Source organism: Staurois parvus, unplaced genomic scaffold (genome assembly GCF_062004578.1).
Source record: "Staurois parvus isolate SC_StPar_1 unplaced genomic scaffold, SC_StPar_1.0 ptg000020l, whole genome shotgun sequence".
Lineage (NCBI taxonomy): Eukaryota > Metazoa > Chordata > Amphibia > Anura > Ranidae > Staurois > Staurois parvus.
In genome coordinates this window covers 4,015,156-4,032,228 of record NW_028317816.1, presented here as the reverse complement: position 1 = coordinate 4,032,228, position 17,073 = coordinate 4,015,156, and the positions used below count along the sequence as shown (strand labels likewise).

The 17,073-nt window shown below is 38.9% G+C and overlaps 1 protein-coding gene and 1 pseudogene across 2 annotated transcripts in view; one reads left to right on the top strand and one right to left on the bottom strand.

Moving 5' to 3' along the window:
* POU6F2 (POU class 6 homeobox 2) overlaps positions 1-17,073 on the bottom strand; it is a 584,773-nt gene that overhangs the window by 372,804 nt on the left and 194,896 nt on the right. For both annotated transcript variants that reach the window (XM_089687113.1, XM_089687120.1), the window contains exon 2: positions 14,963-15,054. In XM_089687113.1, the coding sequence (XP_089543239.1) occupies positions 14,963-15,054 (92 nt within the window). The remainder of the gene's footprint in view (positions 1-14,962; positions 15,055-17,073) is intronic.
* Positions 12,251-12,366, top strand: LOC149472279 (U2 spliceosomal RNA; annotated as a pseudogene).

Below are 17,073 nucleotides of genomic sequence, written 5' to 3'. Positions count from 1 at the left end.
ACATCAGGTGTGTTATTTTTCCAAAAAGTAGTTACTAAGACAAGAAGCAATGTATTACACATTTTCTGCATTTTGCAAGAGAGATGCGTTTAGCCTCCAGAACTTGGGGCGGGCACATTTCTCAGGGAATACTAAAGTCACTGTAATCGGCTGCTGGTCGGAAAGGAACATGGGTTCCTGGTTAAGAAATGGGAGATCCGCTTGTGATAAAGAAAAATAATGAATCCTGGAGTATTTGTGGTGGGGGGCTGAGTAAAAAGTGTAGTCCTTGTTGTTGGGGTGTAGTACCAAGTATCATGCAAAGTCAAACCCTGTAAGTATATTCTAATTTGGCGAAAAAGGCTCTGTACGGTAGGGCCAAGGTGCCAGAAAAGGGCATAAGGGACGTTAAAGTTGTTCATTAGGGCAATAAATATTTGCTAGGGTGATCGGTTGAGATGCCAAAGAACCCTTCAGGAACAAGTATATAACCTCTGGATCTATCAGGGAGTCCACAAGCTGGAACTGAGAATGCATGGATATTAAAATAGATATGTAATTGTTCTTAGAATGTGGATATGTGGCATGGTATGCTGAAGTGAAAGTTTTATTAGCAAGTTTCGGTACCGTATTGGAGCAAAAATGCATTTCCTGCAGACATATGATATGGGCTTTCTGTTTGGTCAAAGCGGTAGGAACTTGAGTGCGTTTTTCCAGAACATTGTTACCTTTAACATTCAAGGAGATGCATTTTAAAAACAGAGATTTATCAGAGGAATTGTGATCCCTACCACAGCCATGTGCTTCCATTGTAGTCATGTTATAGAAGGCAACAAGGAGCAACATAAGAAATAATAAATGCTTGGCCATCTGTCTATGTTTAGGAGCCTTAAGAAGTAAGACGAGGGGGGGGGGGCAAAACCAGTCAGAAAAATGGGAGAAAGAAGAAAAAAAAAGGGGGGCAAAGGGGGGGAAGGGGAGAGTTATGGGCAGGGGGAGTTATGGTAGATCAGAAAGAGAAAGATCAGAGACACCAGAGATGGAAGAAGGCCTACTATGCCACTTAACAGAAAATAGGAAAAAGTGGAATAGGTACCAGAATGTCAGCAGTCCCACAAGGGGTGCGCTGTTTGGGTTCATAAGAACAACTAACGCAGTCACGAGACCACATCCAGGAGGACTATGTGTGCAGATAAATAAGGGCATGGGGAGCTATCAAGAGTATAAGCCAGGTTGGTTAAAGACATGGTGTGATTAAGTCAGGAGGCATCTAGAGGTTGGTACTGATCATGGAAAGTAAATTATACTTGTAGATGAGGGGCAGGGAGTGTATGAGAGAGAGTCCACATCTGCCACACTACAAGAGATAAATAACAGCAAGTTCTAGGAGATACCACACATTGCAATCATCCTGTCAGGTCTGCCATCAGTTAGAAACATGCGGCAGGGTCTCATAGAGACCACATTGGAGAAAACCTCCCTTAGACAGGTCAACCACATAAAAAACAATGCAGATGGATGGCAGTTAGCAGTGGGGGGGTCGCCTCAGCCACTGTATATGGAATTGGCCAGGGGTACACCCCTTAAATGTAAAGATCGAGACTCCAACAAGTGTGTAGGTCTCACGTGGCAGATAGAGTATATGTAAGTGGCTCCCCCCGCTGCATCAGCAGCATGAAACATCTAGATTGTAAGCTCCAAGGAGCAGGGCCCTCGAACCCCTTGTGTATTGTATTGTTACTGTATTGTCTCATGTACTGTCCCCCACTATAATGTACGGCGCTGAGCAAACTTTTTGGCGCTATATAAATACTGTATAATAATAATAAACAAAAACAGGAAACTGCATACTAGGCATGATAGTGCAAAAAACATTGTAAACTTTGGTTTACTGGTCTCACGAACAGTGATGTAGGTCAAATACATCAATGAGGATGTCCTTGATCCACTAGGGCAAGCTTTGAGAATAGGTCTAGGCACAGATGATAGTCCGCAAATAAAAGACACTGAGAGTCTGTTTGAGATGGATAAACATAGCAAACAAAGGCCATTCTCTCTCAAATAGTGACTGAACAGCAGCAGTGTTTAATGCACATGTATTTAGCAGCAAAGCATGAAGCCTAAAGTATTAGGCTGGAGACTAAGAAGGAGGATAATGGGTCACCACTAAGTGAGAAGGGATCAAATACACCACCTGCCATAGTTCAAACGTCTGGATTACAACAGTCAAGATCTCATCTGGTGGAGTGTTGTGTTGGTGAAAGAGGATCTGTTCGATGTCTGCGGGTTCCATTCCTCTGTGCTTTAGGTGAGAGGTTGCAGGACACGGGGCACCATGGTTCCCCTGGGAAGAAAAAGGAATACCAATCTGGCAATTACACCTGAGGCAGGTCAAGCGATTTGCAGAAGGATTGTAAATCTTCAGGTGTTCGAAGGAGCACTATGCTCTGAGAATAGCAGAGAGACAGAAAGGAAATTTACATCTATAGGGTATTCTCTTCCAGTAATGGATGAAGAGTGTATTTTGTAGTGTAATTTTGGAGAGGTCCTGAAATAGTTGTATTTCAGCTTTATGATAGAGAATGCAGCCTTTCACCCTAGCCTTGCGGAGTATTTCCTCCTTAAGGGGGAAGATCACCAAGCAGCATATTATATCTTTCGTTGGTTCTGAGTCTCTGGGCTGGGGATGTAAGGCCCTATGAATCCTTCCCAGTTCAACTGGAGACTCAGTTGGGCGAGCAAGCAGGTCATTAAAAATGGCACATACCGTTTGTTCCAGGGTAGCTGTATCCACCGCCTCTGGAAGACCTCTGACTCTAATATTATGCCATCGGCCTCGGTTGTCTAGGTTATCCAGATGCCTGTGCATTTCAAGAGATGTGGTAGATGTGAGTCATAGGTTCGCTGGACTTGTCAGATGGCGTCTGTGTGGATTTGGGCTGTTTTCTCCACATCTTGCAGCCGAGAGGCGATCATCTGCATATCTGTCCGAAGTTCCATGATAACGGCCAATAGGGTGGTTTTAATGTCTGAGGCCGCTATATGGAGATCTAGCAGGCTAAGTGGCTGGATTGATTGTCCCTCTTAAGGTCAACGTAGGTGCTTGTTGTTTTATTCTCTCCTTTTCTTTCACGCTTCTTCTTCCCTCTCATATACATTTCCTATTATGCTTTTTGGTGTTGTAATAATATATGCTGTCTTGCCAGCTACCATATGGTATACTGAAGTCAAGAAAGTGGATTCTGAAGAAGCTCTTTGTCCGCGATGATGGTAGCGGACATGAAGTAGTTTTTATAACATTAATCTTAATGTACTAATGAAATTGTATATTTTTTATGTAATTTTGCTTTCATATTCTTTTTTTTGCTTCCTATTTAGTATTTTAAGTGCATATTGGGCCACCTCCAGCCAGTGGTCCAGAACTGCCAGAAGTAGTTCATGCATGTAATCACTAGTAAGCATTTTATTTACAGTCTTGGCATACTTGCCAGTTAAGTTTGCTTGATCAGCATAGGGACAAAATTACAAAGAAAAATTAACAACATATTTTTTGAAAAATAACAAAATTCATATTTAAAAATGCTAATCTTGAATTTTTGTTAAAAATAGGGTGGGAAAATAGGTGGGTCTGGACCAGTGTTTGGCTCTGAACATTGCATTTGTACATGTTTCCCATAGTAGTGCCCAGCTACCCATGTCATTTGTTTGGCAATTTCTTGGCTGTTGGCCTTAACAGTTGCTAGAATTGTTTTTCAAGATATGTTCCCACATAAACATCAGTGGGGTTCAGATTTACGTTTCTAGTATATAATGGGTTTGACAAACGGCCCGCGAATCAACACCAAGCACATTTGCTCATCCCAACCCATGCTTCACTGTTGGTCACTGATGATGTCCATAAATTTTAAAAGCCAATACAGGAAATGGCATGGATATGCAAATTGGTTTTGGAGTTCCTGGGGTATTCTGGAAGACATTAAAAATACCAACCGCATTTCCTTTATCTGGACACTTCTTTTGCAGGCTACCTCCTCTTTTAAAGCGACTGACTGGGACACAAAGTTTACGTAAGAAAAGGTTTACTTTAAATGTGATTGGATGATGTGAGTTATTTCACTTTTCACATTGTCATTGCTTGTCACACTTATTAAGTAGCAAATTAACACTTTACCAGATATATTTTGTTTAGTCATCCATGTGACAGCACGTCTCTGACTAATCTTCTGAACTACAGAATACAAAAAAAACTTGTAGAAAGTGCACGTTCGCCAAGTCTTTGTTACGCACGTTGCTTTCGTCTAACACAAACATCTTTTAGCTTGGAGAAACTAAACAGCTACTAATAATACAAATTTAATGATAGCCAAAAGCAATATGATTTTAAAATTCCCTTGAGAGATCCTAATATAGTTGAGATGTTGCATTCTCCATCCACCTGTCTATTCAAAGATGCTGCTTATAGTTTGAGATCACATAGTCAGGGAAGAGAACATGAAAAGTGTGTCATAACGTGTATTATATTAGACATCAGACATTTTGCATTGGATATTCACACGCTCAGGCATCTATTTTGAACTAGTAACAGCATACTAAAAAATATACTCAGCATACTAAAAAATATACTAAGGGGTTGAATAGACAAATTACTTCATGAGTACAACATGTGAATAATTGACCTAATTAGTTAACATTATATTTGTTTAAACCTTAAATTGTAACATAAAAGTGTGACATTGTCTATAATTTTGTTTTTCTTCAGTATCTGCTCATTTTCATGTGTCAGTAACATGGACCTGTGTAATGAGTCAAAAGATAATTACTGCCAACATTAAATGGTAAAAGAACATTTTATATGAAATTGCAATATAGTCAGTACTGGTTATACAGTTGTCCTCCACTCATGAGCACCCAAAATCTGCTCCACTAGTGTGTCTACAGTACAGAAAGAGAAATTTTACACCAGAAGAATAATTCCAGTCTGTAGTAAACTAGCACATGGATCATCTGGACATACTAATACTGTAAATACTGTTCTTTATATACAATATACAGATATATCAGACATTTTTAAACTGTTGAGATGGTTAGACCTAAACCATCTGGGCACAACTGGGGGTAGCCTAGAATGCCAGCAGAGCAGGATTATCTAGCAGGGTGTGTTTAGCAGAAGAGTGAATTTCAGGACTCTTCATCTGGTAGAGAATTCATGCATACCCCCTGGTAGTGGTGTATGGGAATAAGAAAGCATGGCCTCAGACCGGCTGGTGACGTGAAGATTACAGTGCCTAATTGCCCCGCTTCCAATCAGAACATCAAAGGGGCCAGATGTTGACTGAAATACTGACCTGGACTAAAGAACTTTCCGGAAGTTTAACAATGCCACCTGGTGTAGGACGACACCATACTTCCTGGAGAATAGCTCCATACTTCCTGGTGATTAGAAAGGACAGCTCCTTATAGTTTATGGATTGTCGCTCATTGGCCAGAGAACTATATAGCCCAGGAAGAGGGCATCAAATGAGTGGTGTCTGTGATAGCTTTAAGAATGTGAGGGCAAACAATGAAAGGCCTCTTTCTTTATAGAGCCCAGCCACAATACCTCACTGTGAGGATGGACGTACGTAACGTATCATCTCTGCTCGTTTAGTTCTATATATAATCTGTGACATTCTTTTAGATTTCTATGTTAGTGTTGTACTTTATTTTTTAATAAAGAGGACCTTTGCTTCTTTGAGCATTGTGTATTATTGATATATTTGTTTATGGTGTCATCATCCATATTATGAGAGCTTTGATAGACTAGCTAATTATAGGTACAGATAAGATAGTATATATTTAATGCTTCACTTTTCAACCCCCCTGCCCATTCCCATATAAATATTTTTAAAAATATGGTTCTTAAAGACCTAGAGAATATGAAAATCAAAAATTGGAACAATCAGTACCATAATCAGAAACAGATTGATATAATGACAAAAAATGTATTAGAAATTAATAATTTGGTAGTCTGCCCTGCAGACAAAGGTAGAGGAGTGGTGATTTTGGATAAAGGAACTTATCTCTTACAGGTGTACAAGATTTTAGACGATAAGGACACCTATGCGGAGCTACAGAATAATCCCCTTATCCCCTATAAGAAATCTTTAAAGGTGATAATCAAAAGAGGGTTTGATACAGGTATCCTGAGTAAAAAAGAGAAGGATTACCTTTGCTCCATGGTCCCTAAATTGCCTATCCTTTACTACTTGCCTAAAGTCCACAAGGACCCGGTCAATCCCCCAGGCCGCCTGATAGTCAGCGGTATAGGTTCTCTCTGTTCTCGTGTGGGGAAATATATAGATTTTTTCCTCCAGACCCTAGTCTGCACCACCCCAGCATTCCTTAAAGACACTAAACAAGTCTTGACGGATATCAAGGAAGTCAAATTACAACACCCTACTTTTTTGGTTACGGCAGATGTGGCCGCTTTGTATAGTAACATCAAGCATGCTGACGGTTTAGCTGCCGCGTAATTTTACCTTAACACAGCAGAGGATATACCCATATTGCAAAAACACTTCATATTAGAGTTGCTAGACTTCGCTATGAGCCACAATTACTTTTGGTTTAGTGATAAGTACTACTTACAAACCACGGGCGTAGTCATGGGGGCTAAGTTTGCACCCAGTCTAGCTAACCTATTTATGGCAAGATGGGAAGAAGACCTCATATATTGAAGGGACTGGCCATATTTACTGTTCTACCGTCAATATATCGATGAAATCTTGTTACTCTGGGAAGGGGATGAGTTCACAATCACATCATTTTTTTCACCACTTTAAACTTCAATAATTTAAACATCAAACTCACTTTCCAGTATGATTATCATGAAATTAATTTCCTAGACTTAACTTTCTTTAATGACGGCTTAGATATTTCTACCAAAAGTTTCTTCAAAACAACTGACAGAAACAGCTTTATCCCTAAGGACAGTTGCCATCATCCTAGATGGCTAGATAATATTCCTAGGGTATTTGTAGGAACTGTGATAGGAAGGAAGACTATTCTTTACAATCCAATATCCTCAAACAGAGGTTCATTGAAAAAGGCTACGATGCTACTACACTTGAAGACAAAATTAGAAGGGTTGGCGGTATAAACAGAGGAGATTTCCTTACCTCTAGTAATAGGGTTCTAACCGAGAGATTTTGCCCGTTTATTACCAACTTTTCAACCCAATACAAAAATATAGCAAGAATCATTAGAAAAAATTGGATTATCTTGAAAAATGACCCAGTTTTAGGAAGTTCTTTACCAGATTTTGCAGAAATAACCTATCGTAAAGCACCCTCTCTGAGAAACAAACTAGCCCTTAATATAGTAAATCCCCCTAAACAATCATCTTTCTTTTTTATTCACAAGGGATTTTATCCATGCAACAGATGCATGTTGTGTGTTAGTAATGGCATTCATAAGAATCCTGTGAAGACTTTTCATTCCAATACCACAGGGAGATCCTATGACATACAATCAACCATTACAGGTAATAGTAAACATGCCGTCTACCTTTTAGAATGCTCATGCGGCAAGCAGTACATTGGTAGAACTACCAGAAGACTTAGAGATAGGTTGCGTGAACATCTACTGAACATTAAAAAAGGCTTCAGAGAGCACTCACTGTCCATGCATTTCCGCCAATCACACAATAGAAACCCACATTCTCTAAATTTTACGGGCATTGATATAGTAAAGAAGCACTGGAGAGGAACTTACAAACGGAGAGCAGTGTCCATGCTGGAAACTAAGTGAATATTTTTGTTACAAACATTTACCCCACATGGCCTAAACATCGATTTAGTTATAAATTGTTTCATTGATACCAGCTAGTCCCCCTCTTGCATATATTGGTATAGGTTCCTCACGTGAGTTCATTCTTTTTTAGGACACCAATAACATTTTACCTATATTCTTTGTTTTAACATTATACCTCAGATATTTTATTGATCATAACCATGATTGGTTATGCCCTACCTTTTATTTGCACGAGTTATATATTATCCATCTGACCAAGGTCATTGGTTAGATCATGAGGTATCATATCTTAGTGATGTCACTATAAGACCAGAATAATTCGAGAGACAATTGTGACATACATTTTAGAGTCCTTTATGACTTTTAAATATTTTATTCTCAGTATTTTTTACTAATTTGTGTTTTTTTAATATTCACCAAAATTTTTCACTACTATTTCCGATTATATTGACCCCTCGTTTTATAATAATTGTCATAATTGTCAGTTTTATTTTAAACTTTTATTGTTATCATATATATGTTGTGTACATTTTCAATTTTATCTTTATATACTTACATCAGGTTTGAACCCCTTTTTCATATATGTTATGTTTTTTTACAAACATATATTTTATTTTAGTATTTCTCTTTTCATAATTATGCTCTTTCTGAATTTGAAATTATAATCAATTGTATTTATTACATTTTATCCCTATGTAAAACGGAATAGAGCTATCTAAGGTTTAGGTTCCTTTTTCATTTGTAGTTCCACGGGTTAAACAGGGGAGGCGCTGTATATATAGTACTCCTACTACACCTCAATGGAGGTTTTATGACTCCTAATATCCGTTTTTAACTCATACTTCTTTCATAATACCACCCTTGGATCGCCAGATGGGGTATAGAATGCACACTGCATTAACTGCAATAATCAATACCACTTTTCATTTTATTTGACATTATCCGATCCTCCTCCTGTGATGTGCTCTATTCCTGCTAATGTAAAATGACCCTCGGCAAAATGGCCACCATCAGCATGTATCACGCAAGTGCGAACGGTCTATTTCTGCTAATAGGCGATCTCCAGTAAAATGGCCGCCGTCCGCATGTACTGCGCATGAGCGATCGGTTCGCGATGACGTGGATGCGATGTACGGCGCATGTGCTCCAATCGCTATAAATGCACTAAGATTTGAACTGGCACACCCTTTGACAAAGTGTACTTACATGAAACACATTAGGGAGGTGCCCATAAGCAGTAACCACATCCCAAATGGCTCATATGGACGGCCGGTGGCCATCTTGGTTTTACAGATGTAAGTCTATTTACCTGTCTTTGATGTCAAATTTTTTACAACAAACTACTACACTATTGGAGGCTTCCCTCTTGGGCTTGTTTTTCCTGCAAGCCCCCCTCTTTTAAGGTGAATCCTGCTGACCTGACGTATGCTAATGTGTATGATCCCCCTGGTGGCTGATACCTGTATATCTGGAGATTGGTTACCCTCCTCAGATGTGTGAAACCTGGAGGTTGCTGTCCTGATGACCTTATTCACTGCAGCGTTCCAGATCCAGATGACCAGGAGTTGGTCTTAATATACTCAAATGCGCAAGTGATTGCGCTATCTGGTTAATATAATCCACATCCATTCTCACAGCCACAGGAGTCACGGATATTTCACCATGCATTACCACTAGTGGATAGATTGACTTTGTCACCCATGTCACTATATGCACCTTTGATGATTTATATATGAGACTGCTACATATTATCGTTCTCAGCATTGCCGAACCCCATTCACACTTGGTTTTTTATGTATGAATATGCACTTTTAACATCATTACCAATATATATGTTTATTGATGTTTTTAGCGCTGCATATACATATTTATTATACACATACTTTATTAAGAGGTCCCAAAGGTTTACCTTTCTATGCAAGCAGCTTCCTTATACATTGTCACTTACCCAGAGCTCATTTATTTTATTTGGAAGTATATATTTATTATTTAAGTGGGGGGGAGCCCAAAACACCCCCCTATTTACTTCACTCATAAATCTTGGGACCCTCTGCAGGCATCTAAAAGCTTGATCCCCATTGGGTCCCATTTTCTGCCGGATGGAGGTATTAAAAAAAAAAAAGCGCCCCTAAAGTTGAAAAACACTGAAATATCTCTTTAAAAAGCTATAAAAATTTAATTAAATGAATACATTTATTGTTTGGGAGCAACCATAGAGCCAAGTAAGTGTGTTGAGCTTCCATAGTGATGGTGTAACGTGCTTATGCATTACATTTGGCCATTGTTGCTTATTGATTTATTTGAGGCAAATAGGCTGTTGATTTTGCAAGGGGATTTTCATTTTGCAAGGGAATTTTCTCTTGTACTTTTGGTGAAGTTTCAAAAGCATTGTATTGGAATGTTTGAAGCTATTTTTTGCATGGTTCACATTAGATTTATTCCAACAGATGAGCAAATCTGGAGGAATCATGACAATCTGCCGAGCTAACACAGAACTAGAAAGGGGTTCATTAGATCTTGTAAACAGTCCACACAAGAACTGGCAAAGCGTCCAAATGACCCCCTTACTAGTTCACAAAGTACATCAATTCCCTGGTAGAGGGAATCAGTGTTGTTATTGACTGGTGTACTTTGATGTGAATCCAATTCAAGTCATCGCATTTGTTTGTCTTTTTAATTTAACATTCAACATGTCAATCAATTCTCACCTGTGAATATAAGTGAAAACAAATAATACCACACCTAGTCATTTGTTGTGAGAAAATACTGCTTTAACTTGCATTTTTGCTAAAATTAATAAAAAAAACTATATTGTAAGTAAGCAATTCACAAAATTAATATAATCAAAGGAATTTGTATCTAAAAAAAGGGGGGGGAAAGGCTAATTATATTTACCTAAGCTTTAAATTTGTTCAGGCTCTGTATTCCTGTCTGAGGATGCTATGCCTAATATGGTAATGTCTCATCTCCACAAAGTTTCCTGCACCCCCTAAACCTGTTATCCATCAAGGATACTACTCATGCCCTATCTGGAGGCTGTAGGTGTTAGGAAGTGTGTGTGTGTGTGTGTGGGGGGGGGGGGTATGCTTCTCCTTTTATAGCTCAGCAGGGCCTAGTCATAATTAATGTGGATATAAACCTAATTATTAAAAGGTCATATAATCATTACAATGTTAATGTCATGTACAGTAATCTTTTTTTTAATCTGCAGCTTTCATTAAAATAATGCCTGGCAGTCAAGCCATGGAGGTCCTAGTTCAGAAACTGCCTGTTATAGGTTTACAACACTCTATCCTTGTCTCTTCTATCCTGTCACACATACGTAGTAAGTAAATACAAATAGGTTGGAAGAGAACAGCAGCTAAGATGCAACAAAAGATAAAAAACAATATTTTCCAAAACAAAAACCATGACACTTGTTTATGATTTCCAGTGTATTAGCAAACCAAGAACCATCCAATTCAGTACCTATTAAAGTGATCAATCATGGCAAAAGTATAGACATGAGTCCTCCTTCTGAAAATGCTAGATGCTTGGTTCTACCTGACTTCAGTATGTTTAAGTCACAGACCCAGCATGAGCATCCTGTAAATACATTTTATAAAAGTGTCACAACTACTTATTCCTATACATGTTCCCTGATATTGAGTATAGTTCTATAAAAGCGTTAAAAGCTAGCTAGCTTTTCAATCAATGCATCAGAATGAAAGAAAGAAAGCCAGGGAACTAGCATTCGCAAAAGACAGTTCAATAATAGCAGCCTCCAATAACCTTCTATAACACTGTTTCTTTAATTCAGCTAGGATTAATAAATTAATACATTCAATTAACAATAAGCCCTTTTTGTTTTTTTACAATTTATTTTAATAAAAGAGTATTCTTGTACTATGACAGGAGCACTACAGGAACCTACTTTCCACCTGAAGCTTCAAACTGAAATGGAATCGCTGGCCATCTTTTCTTGGTTGATTTTTTTAAATACGCTCTTTTATAGCTGTTTAGAATATCTCTTGCATCCTGCAAGTAATTCTGCAGGGGCTGTGAACTGAGTTTACAGGGGCCAGAAAAGTATCCCTCTTCATGCACTGTGCGCACTCATAGGTGCACTCTAAGCATAGGCAAATCAATGTGTTTACTGAGTTGCATGGTTTAGCATTTATGAGTGCTTATAGTGAACCTGTACTTTGCCCTGAATGGGCAAGGTAACCAGTTTGCTTTAGGATAGCAAGGGAAAGATGCATGTAATTAGCTTCCATGCACTCCCAACACTTTTCACCTGTTGGAGCCTCTCACAAACGTTATGCATTAGCTCCAACCCAACAGTGGCTTGAAGTTTGCAAAGGACTTATGCCACCCCCAATCTCCCTCATATGATTCAGGCCTGGTAATTGGTCCTAAGTGCCATGTTCACACAGTGGGGTCCCACACCCAGGTGTTACTAGTGGCACCCCTGAGAGCATCTACTCAGGGGGCACCGAGTATCGCTTCTCGGCCTTTTGGCTAAGATCAAGTGTAGTATCTGTTCTTATCAGTGTCCAGTGGGGGTGCTCCCGGCCATTCTAGCTTTGCGGGGAAGGCTGTTGTATAGTACCCTCACTGGTATGATGGGGGTCTGGAAGGCTAGTACCGGAGGGACAGAAACCAGGGAGCGCCATGATTCGTTCTGGGGCCTTGGGAGTAATTCCTCTGGGAAAGCTGGAAAGACCCAGTACCTCCTGATTTGGACGGATCTACCTTGGTCTGGCCAGGGGCTGAGGAAGCAGAAAGTCCGCAAACTCGGTGCCCCCTGAGTAGACGCTCTCAGGGGTGCCACTAGTAACACCTGGGTGTGGGACCCCACTGTGTAAACATGGCACATGGTCACTGTTTTTACATTCTTTTTGCACAGCGCCCTAAGGACCAGGCCTTTTGGCTAGGACCAGGGCAATTTTTGCTACGGGCCTCAAGGCCTGGTCTGTGCACAATTTGGCACGGTACCACTTTTTTATTTTCTATTTATTTAATTTATTTCACCTCCCACGTTTGTCACTTTTTCTGTTACTTATGCGTGTGTTTTCACGGAGGATGTGTGGCCTTTTGGTTCCTTCCTCCCCTGATCCCTAGGGGGCTTTTCTTTTGGAGAGCCCCCTGACCAAGTACTGTGTGTCTGGCTTCGGCTGGACACAAGGAACGGTGCTCCACCAGGCCTTTTGGCCAGGAGGACCAATTGGGAACCTTGTCCCCGTCAGGAGCTTCGTGCCCCGGGGGATCAGGGTAAGCGGTCCAAGCCCCTTTAGGGGTAGGACACAGCACACCCCTAAGTGCACTTTTTCGTGTGGTGTTTTGCACTTGCACATTTTTTGTGAACACTTACGGGTTTTTACGTTTATAGTTGCACGTTTGCGGACTTAAAAAAAAAAAAAATTGGTCCTAAGTGCTGCTTTGTAGAGAAGCAGGGGGGATAATGACATATACCTCCATAGCCAAAAGTACTGGGCTTTTCTTACTCTGCTGTGCAAACAAGGCAGAAGGAGAAATGTGAAAGGTAAGTAAGTGTTCTCTACCGTGTGTGGGCAAAGCACAGCTTTGCTTAATGTAGCACTTCTTTTACTTTTTATCAAAATCAAGTTTTATGCAGAATCAGGACATCTAATGCTGCAGGCCCTTGACTTATATTGCTACCTCCATCTGAATGCCAAAGCAGGAGGGTATTGGGAGGGCATCAAGTACTGTGCATATGTTTAGCTTAACCAATTTGTAAATGGTGTACACTAAAGATATATTAATCAGTAAGGCAGCCAGGACATACGTTACATTTTCTATTTAAAAATCGAATCCTCCAAATAATACATGTTCTAAAGACATTTAAGAATCTACATGTTCTAAAGTGTGTAGTGAGATAGAGTGGAGTACTTTAAATTAAGAAACAATCATTTTGCTGAGTTTTTTTAAAAAGGCCCATATGGTTTTGTCACATCGCCAAACTATGCCTGCTGCCAATATACAGTTGAGACTATGATTACCAGTTATCCATTGTCCTGATGGACTTTTTGATGGGAAAACTGCTTGGGCAAATGTTATGAATCAAAAGTATACTTAATTTTCTAATACCAGATTACTTTTGCCAAAGAAGATTTTATATGATACAAATTTAACATCAGACAAGCGAACATTAGTTTCAAATATTGCTTGAGTTTCTAAAGAGAAAAAATGAACTACCTCTGCTGATCACATACTGTATGTCACATATGTCCCTTGGGGAGCTAATTTGTCTAACAAGCAACCTTTTCATTTTTAATGCAGAAAAGAAGAGTTTTGACACACGTCTTGAACAATCAAATTTATACATTGTGCACTGACTTGTGCTATGAAAACACTTCTCCCTGAAAGTTTTAGCTTGACTAAGAAAGTACTGTGAAATTATGAAGCACCAGTATGAGAAAAACGTTATAAGGTCATGTGCTCATGATAAGAACCTAAGGAGTTTTATTATAACATTACTGTGTTCTAGAGACTGTTTTAGACAACAAAAAAATATGTACAGGCAACACTATTATATCACTTAAAATATAACAAGGGAAAAAAATTTAAGTGATGAAAAAGACATTTTGAACAGTAAAGAAGAATTTATGAACAAATCAAAATTAACAGCAATATATATGATAATACAACATTGTATAAAATACTACATAAACAATAAGAATGCGATTCAGAACGTCAATATAGTTTGTGGGAAATTTACTAAAACTGGTGCACAGAGAATCTGGTGCAGCTCTGTATAGTAACCAATCAGCTTCAAGGTTTTCTTGTCAAAGCTTAATTGAACAACCGGAAGTTAGAAGCTGATTGGTCACTATGCACAGCTGCACCAGATTCTGGGTGCACCAGTTTTAGTAACTCTCCCCTGATGCGTTTTACTAAGGAACAGAACATGTGCATGTGTACTATTTTGTAAACAGATATAACTTCTACAACTACACATACAAGTGCAAATACATATACTTGGATCTATAGAGCTATATGTTAAACTTGACTCCCTCATTCTATTTTCATTGTATTTTAGATATAAGGTAACTATATAATAAAGACTTTATTCTTTTTCCTAAATACTTCCGTAAAACATACATTCATTGCATTGACTAAGGTTAGAGTATCTACATTTAAGCAGGAGTATAAGACAGTTACGTTAATAAGGTGCATGCATATAACGAACCTGAGGCCCAACTGAGAATCCTGGATGAGATTGGCTGGGGTGATGAGGATCATTTGTACCTGCCTCAGCCGGCACGGAGTTGCCTCTGGCTCCTGCAATGCAAAGAGAATCTCTGTCTTATTATCTGAAGCAGAGATCAGCACATTACATTTCACTGGTGATGTCACGGAGCATCAGGCTGAAAATGATATGCTTAAACGGTTTATCAATAACCCAAGAGCTCAAATCACTTATCAGCTGCATAAATTATGCTAATGTTCATTCAGAGCAGTCGGCTCATTCAAGGAGATACAAGCATCTGACAGCAGAGAAACTGAACCTTTCATCAGTAAGGCTAATGTGGGTCGCATTATACATCAATTTACATACATGACTTCCCAGCGTGACTATGTAGAGTAATTTCTTTTCATGCTCCGATGGCAACAGCAAGTGTAATTCAGAACACAGAGCAAATAAGGAAGCACCAGCAAGATGATTTTATTACAACTGATACGATACCATCTTTTGTTTCACAATTCCCTTGGTAAAACAGCACAGGATGGTAAATTTATACTGAGTGTCAATGCTATATGTTCGATTTGATAGAATTCACTCTCTGACAGAAAACCAACTTCAATTAATTAATTAATTAACATTGAAAAACTAAATTAATTTGTAAAATGTAGTTTTAATATTTCACAATGGGTCATTATTACACATTACATACTTTCTCAGTCCAGACAATCCCTTATATTGTAAAGGTCTGGTAAATACATTTTCCCAATTTAGTAAAATATTGAAACTGGACTGTGAAAATTAGTTCATCATTTTTTTTAACTCAATGCTGCAATGCCAGTAGTCATCTTAAATTTAAAAAAAAACCATAATGAATTCCAAAAAAAATGACTAAGATCTCCTACAAAAGGTGTTTTTTAATACAATGCACAGATGGGGTGCTATCATGACAGATGACCTCAGGAGACTGGAGCTGTAGTCAAAGAAGATCAACAGAATAGGAAAATGTTTGCAGATATTCCTTTGTTCTCAGATGATTGACATGCGCATTTACATTTAGTATTCAGAATAATACAGAAAAGCCTAATCATAGCCAGTTGTGTATGTTCAGCAACAAGCAGATATTCTCATGTAAGGGCATCTTAAATGGTTTTATATTTTATTTTGCTAACAAGGTTTAGTCATAACAAAGTGATGGACCTTTTAGCTACATGTAACTGCATAGCATACCTGCTATGGGTTCCAGAAGCATAACCATCCAAAATAGCCTGGCTGCATAATAATTTATATAGGGAGCAGTAGCTTTTGGCAAATTAATTTTAATAAAGTCAAATTTAAAAAAAATAGGACCTCATTTCACTGTTTTGTAAACTCAAATTATTTTCTTTATATTATTTTTCATTATTGTACCAGCTCCACTTTAAGGTCTATATTTAAAATTGGTTTACAGTGATCACGTCGCAATACATGACATCATAAAAAATTACAGATCATAATAATTTAACTTTTCTGCATAGTCTAAACCCATGGAAAGACTTATGGATTAGCCATAGCTCCTTATAGAGAAGCTCCAGTCTCCCCCCAAAAAATTAAAAGTCAGCAGCTACAAATTCTGTAGCTGCTGACTTTTAATAAAAGGAAACTTACCTGTCCAAGGATCCAGTGATGTCCTCACCCAAGCTCATTCTTCAGTTGGCTTTGGGTGCAGGTGCTGAAATCTCAGGAAGGGAAAATGGCAGTGAAGCTGCACTTTGTGAATTATCCCGCAGTCTTCTGGGACCTGTGTGTGTCCCAGAAAGCTGCAAGGGGAAAAAGGAGGGGGTCAAACTTCCTCACAGATCACCACAGTGATCTGACCCAGAAGTGGGAATGGGTACCTGTCAAAACCAGGTATCCACTCCTCCTCTTGCCCCAAAAAAGTGCCAAATGTGGCAGTGGAGGGGGACAGGATGCAAACTTTTGGTTGAAGTTCTGCTTTAATGTCCAACTTGACCTAAATGGCCACTTCTCTATTCCAAAACACCTTCGGCACAAATCCACTGCAGTAGGTTTTATGATGCTTCATGGGGTGATATGGGTATGAAGACTTTAATTGTGCATGATATAGTCTCAAAAAA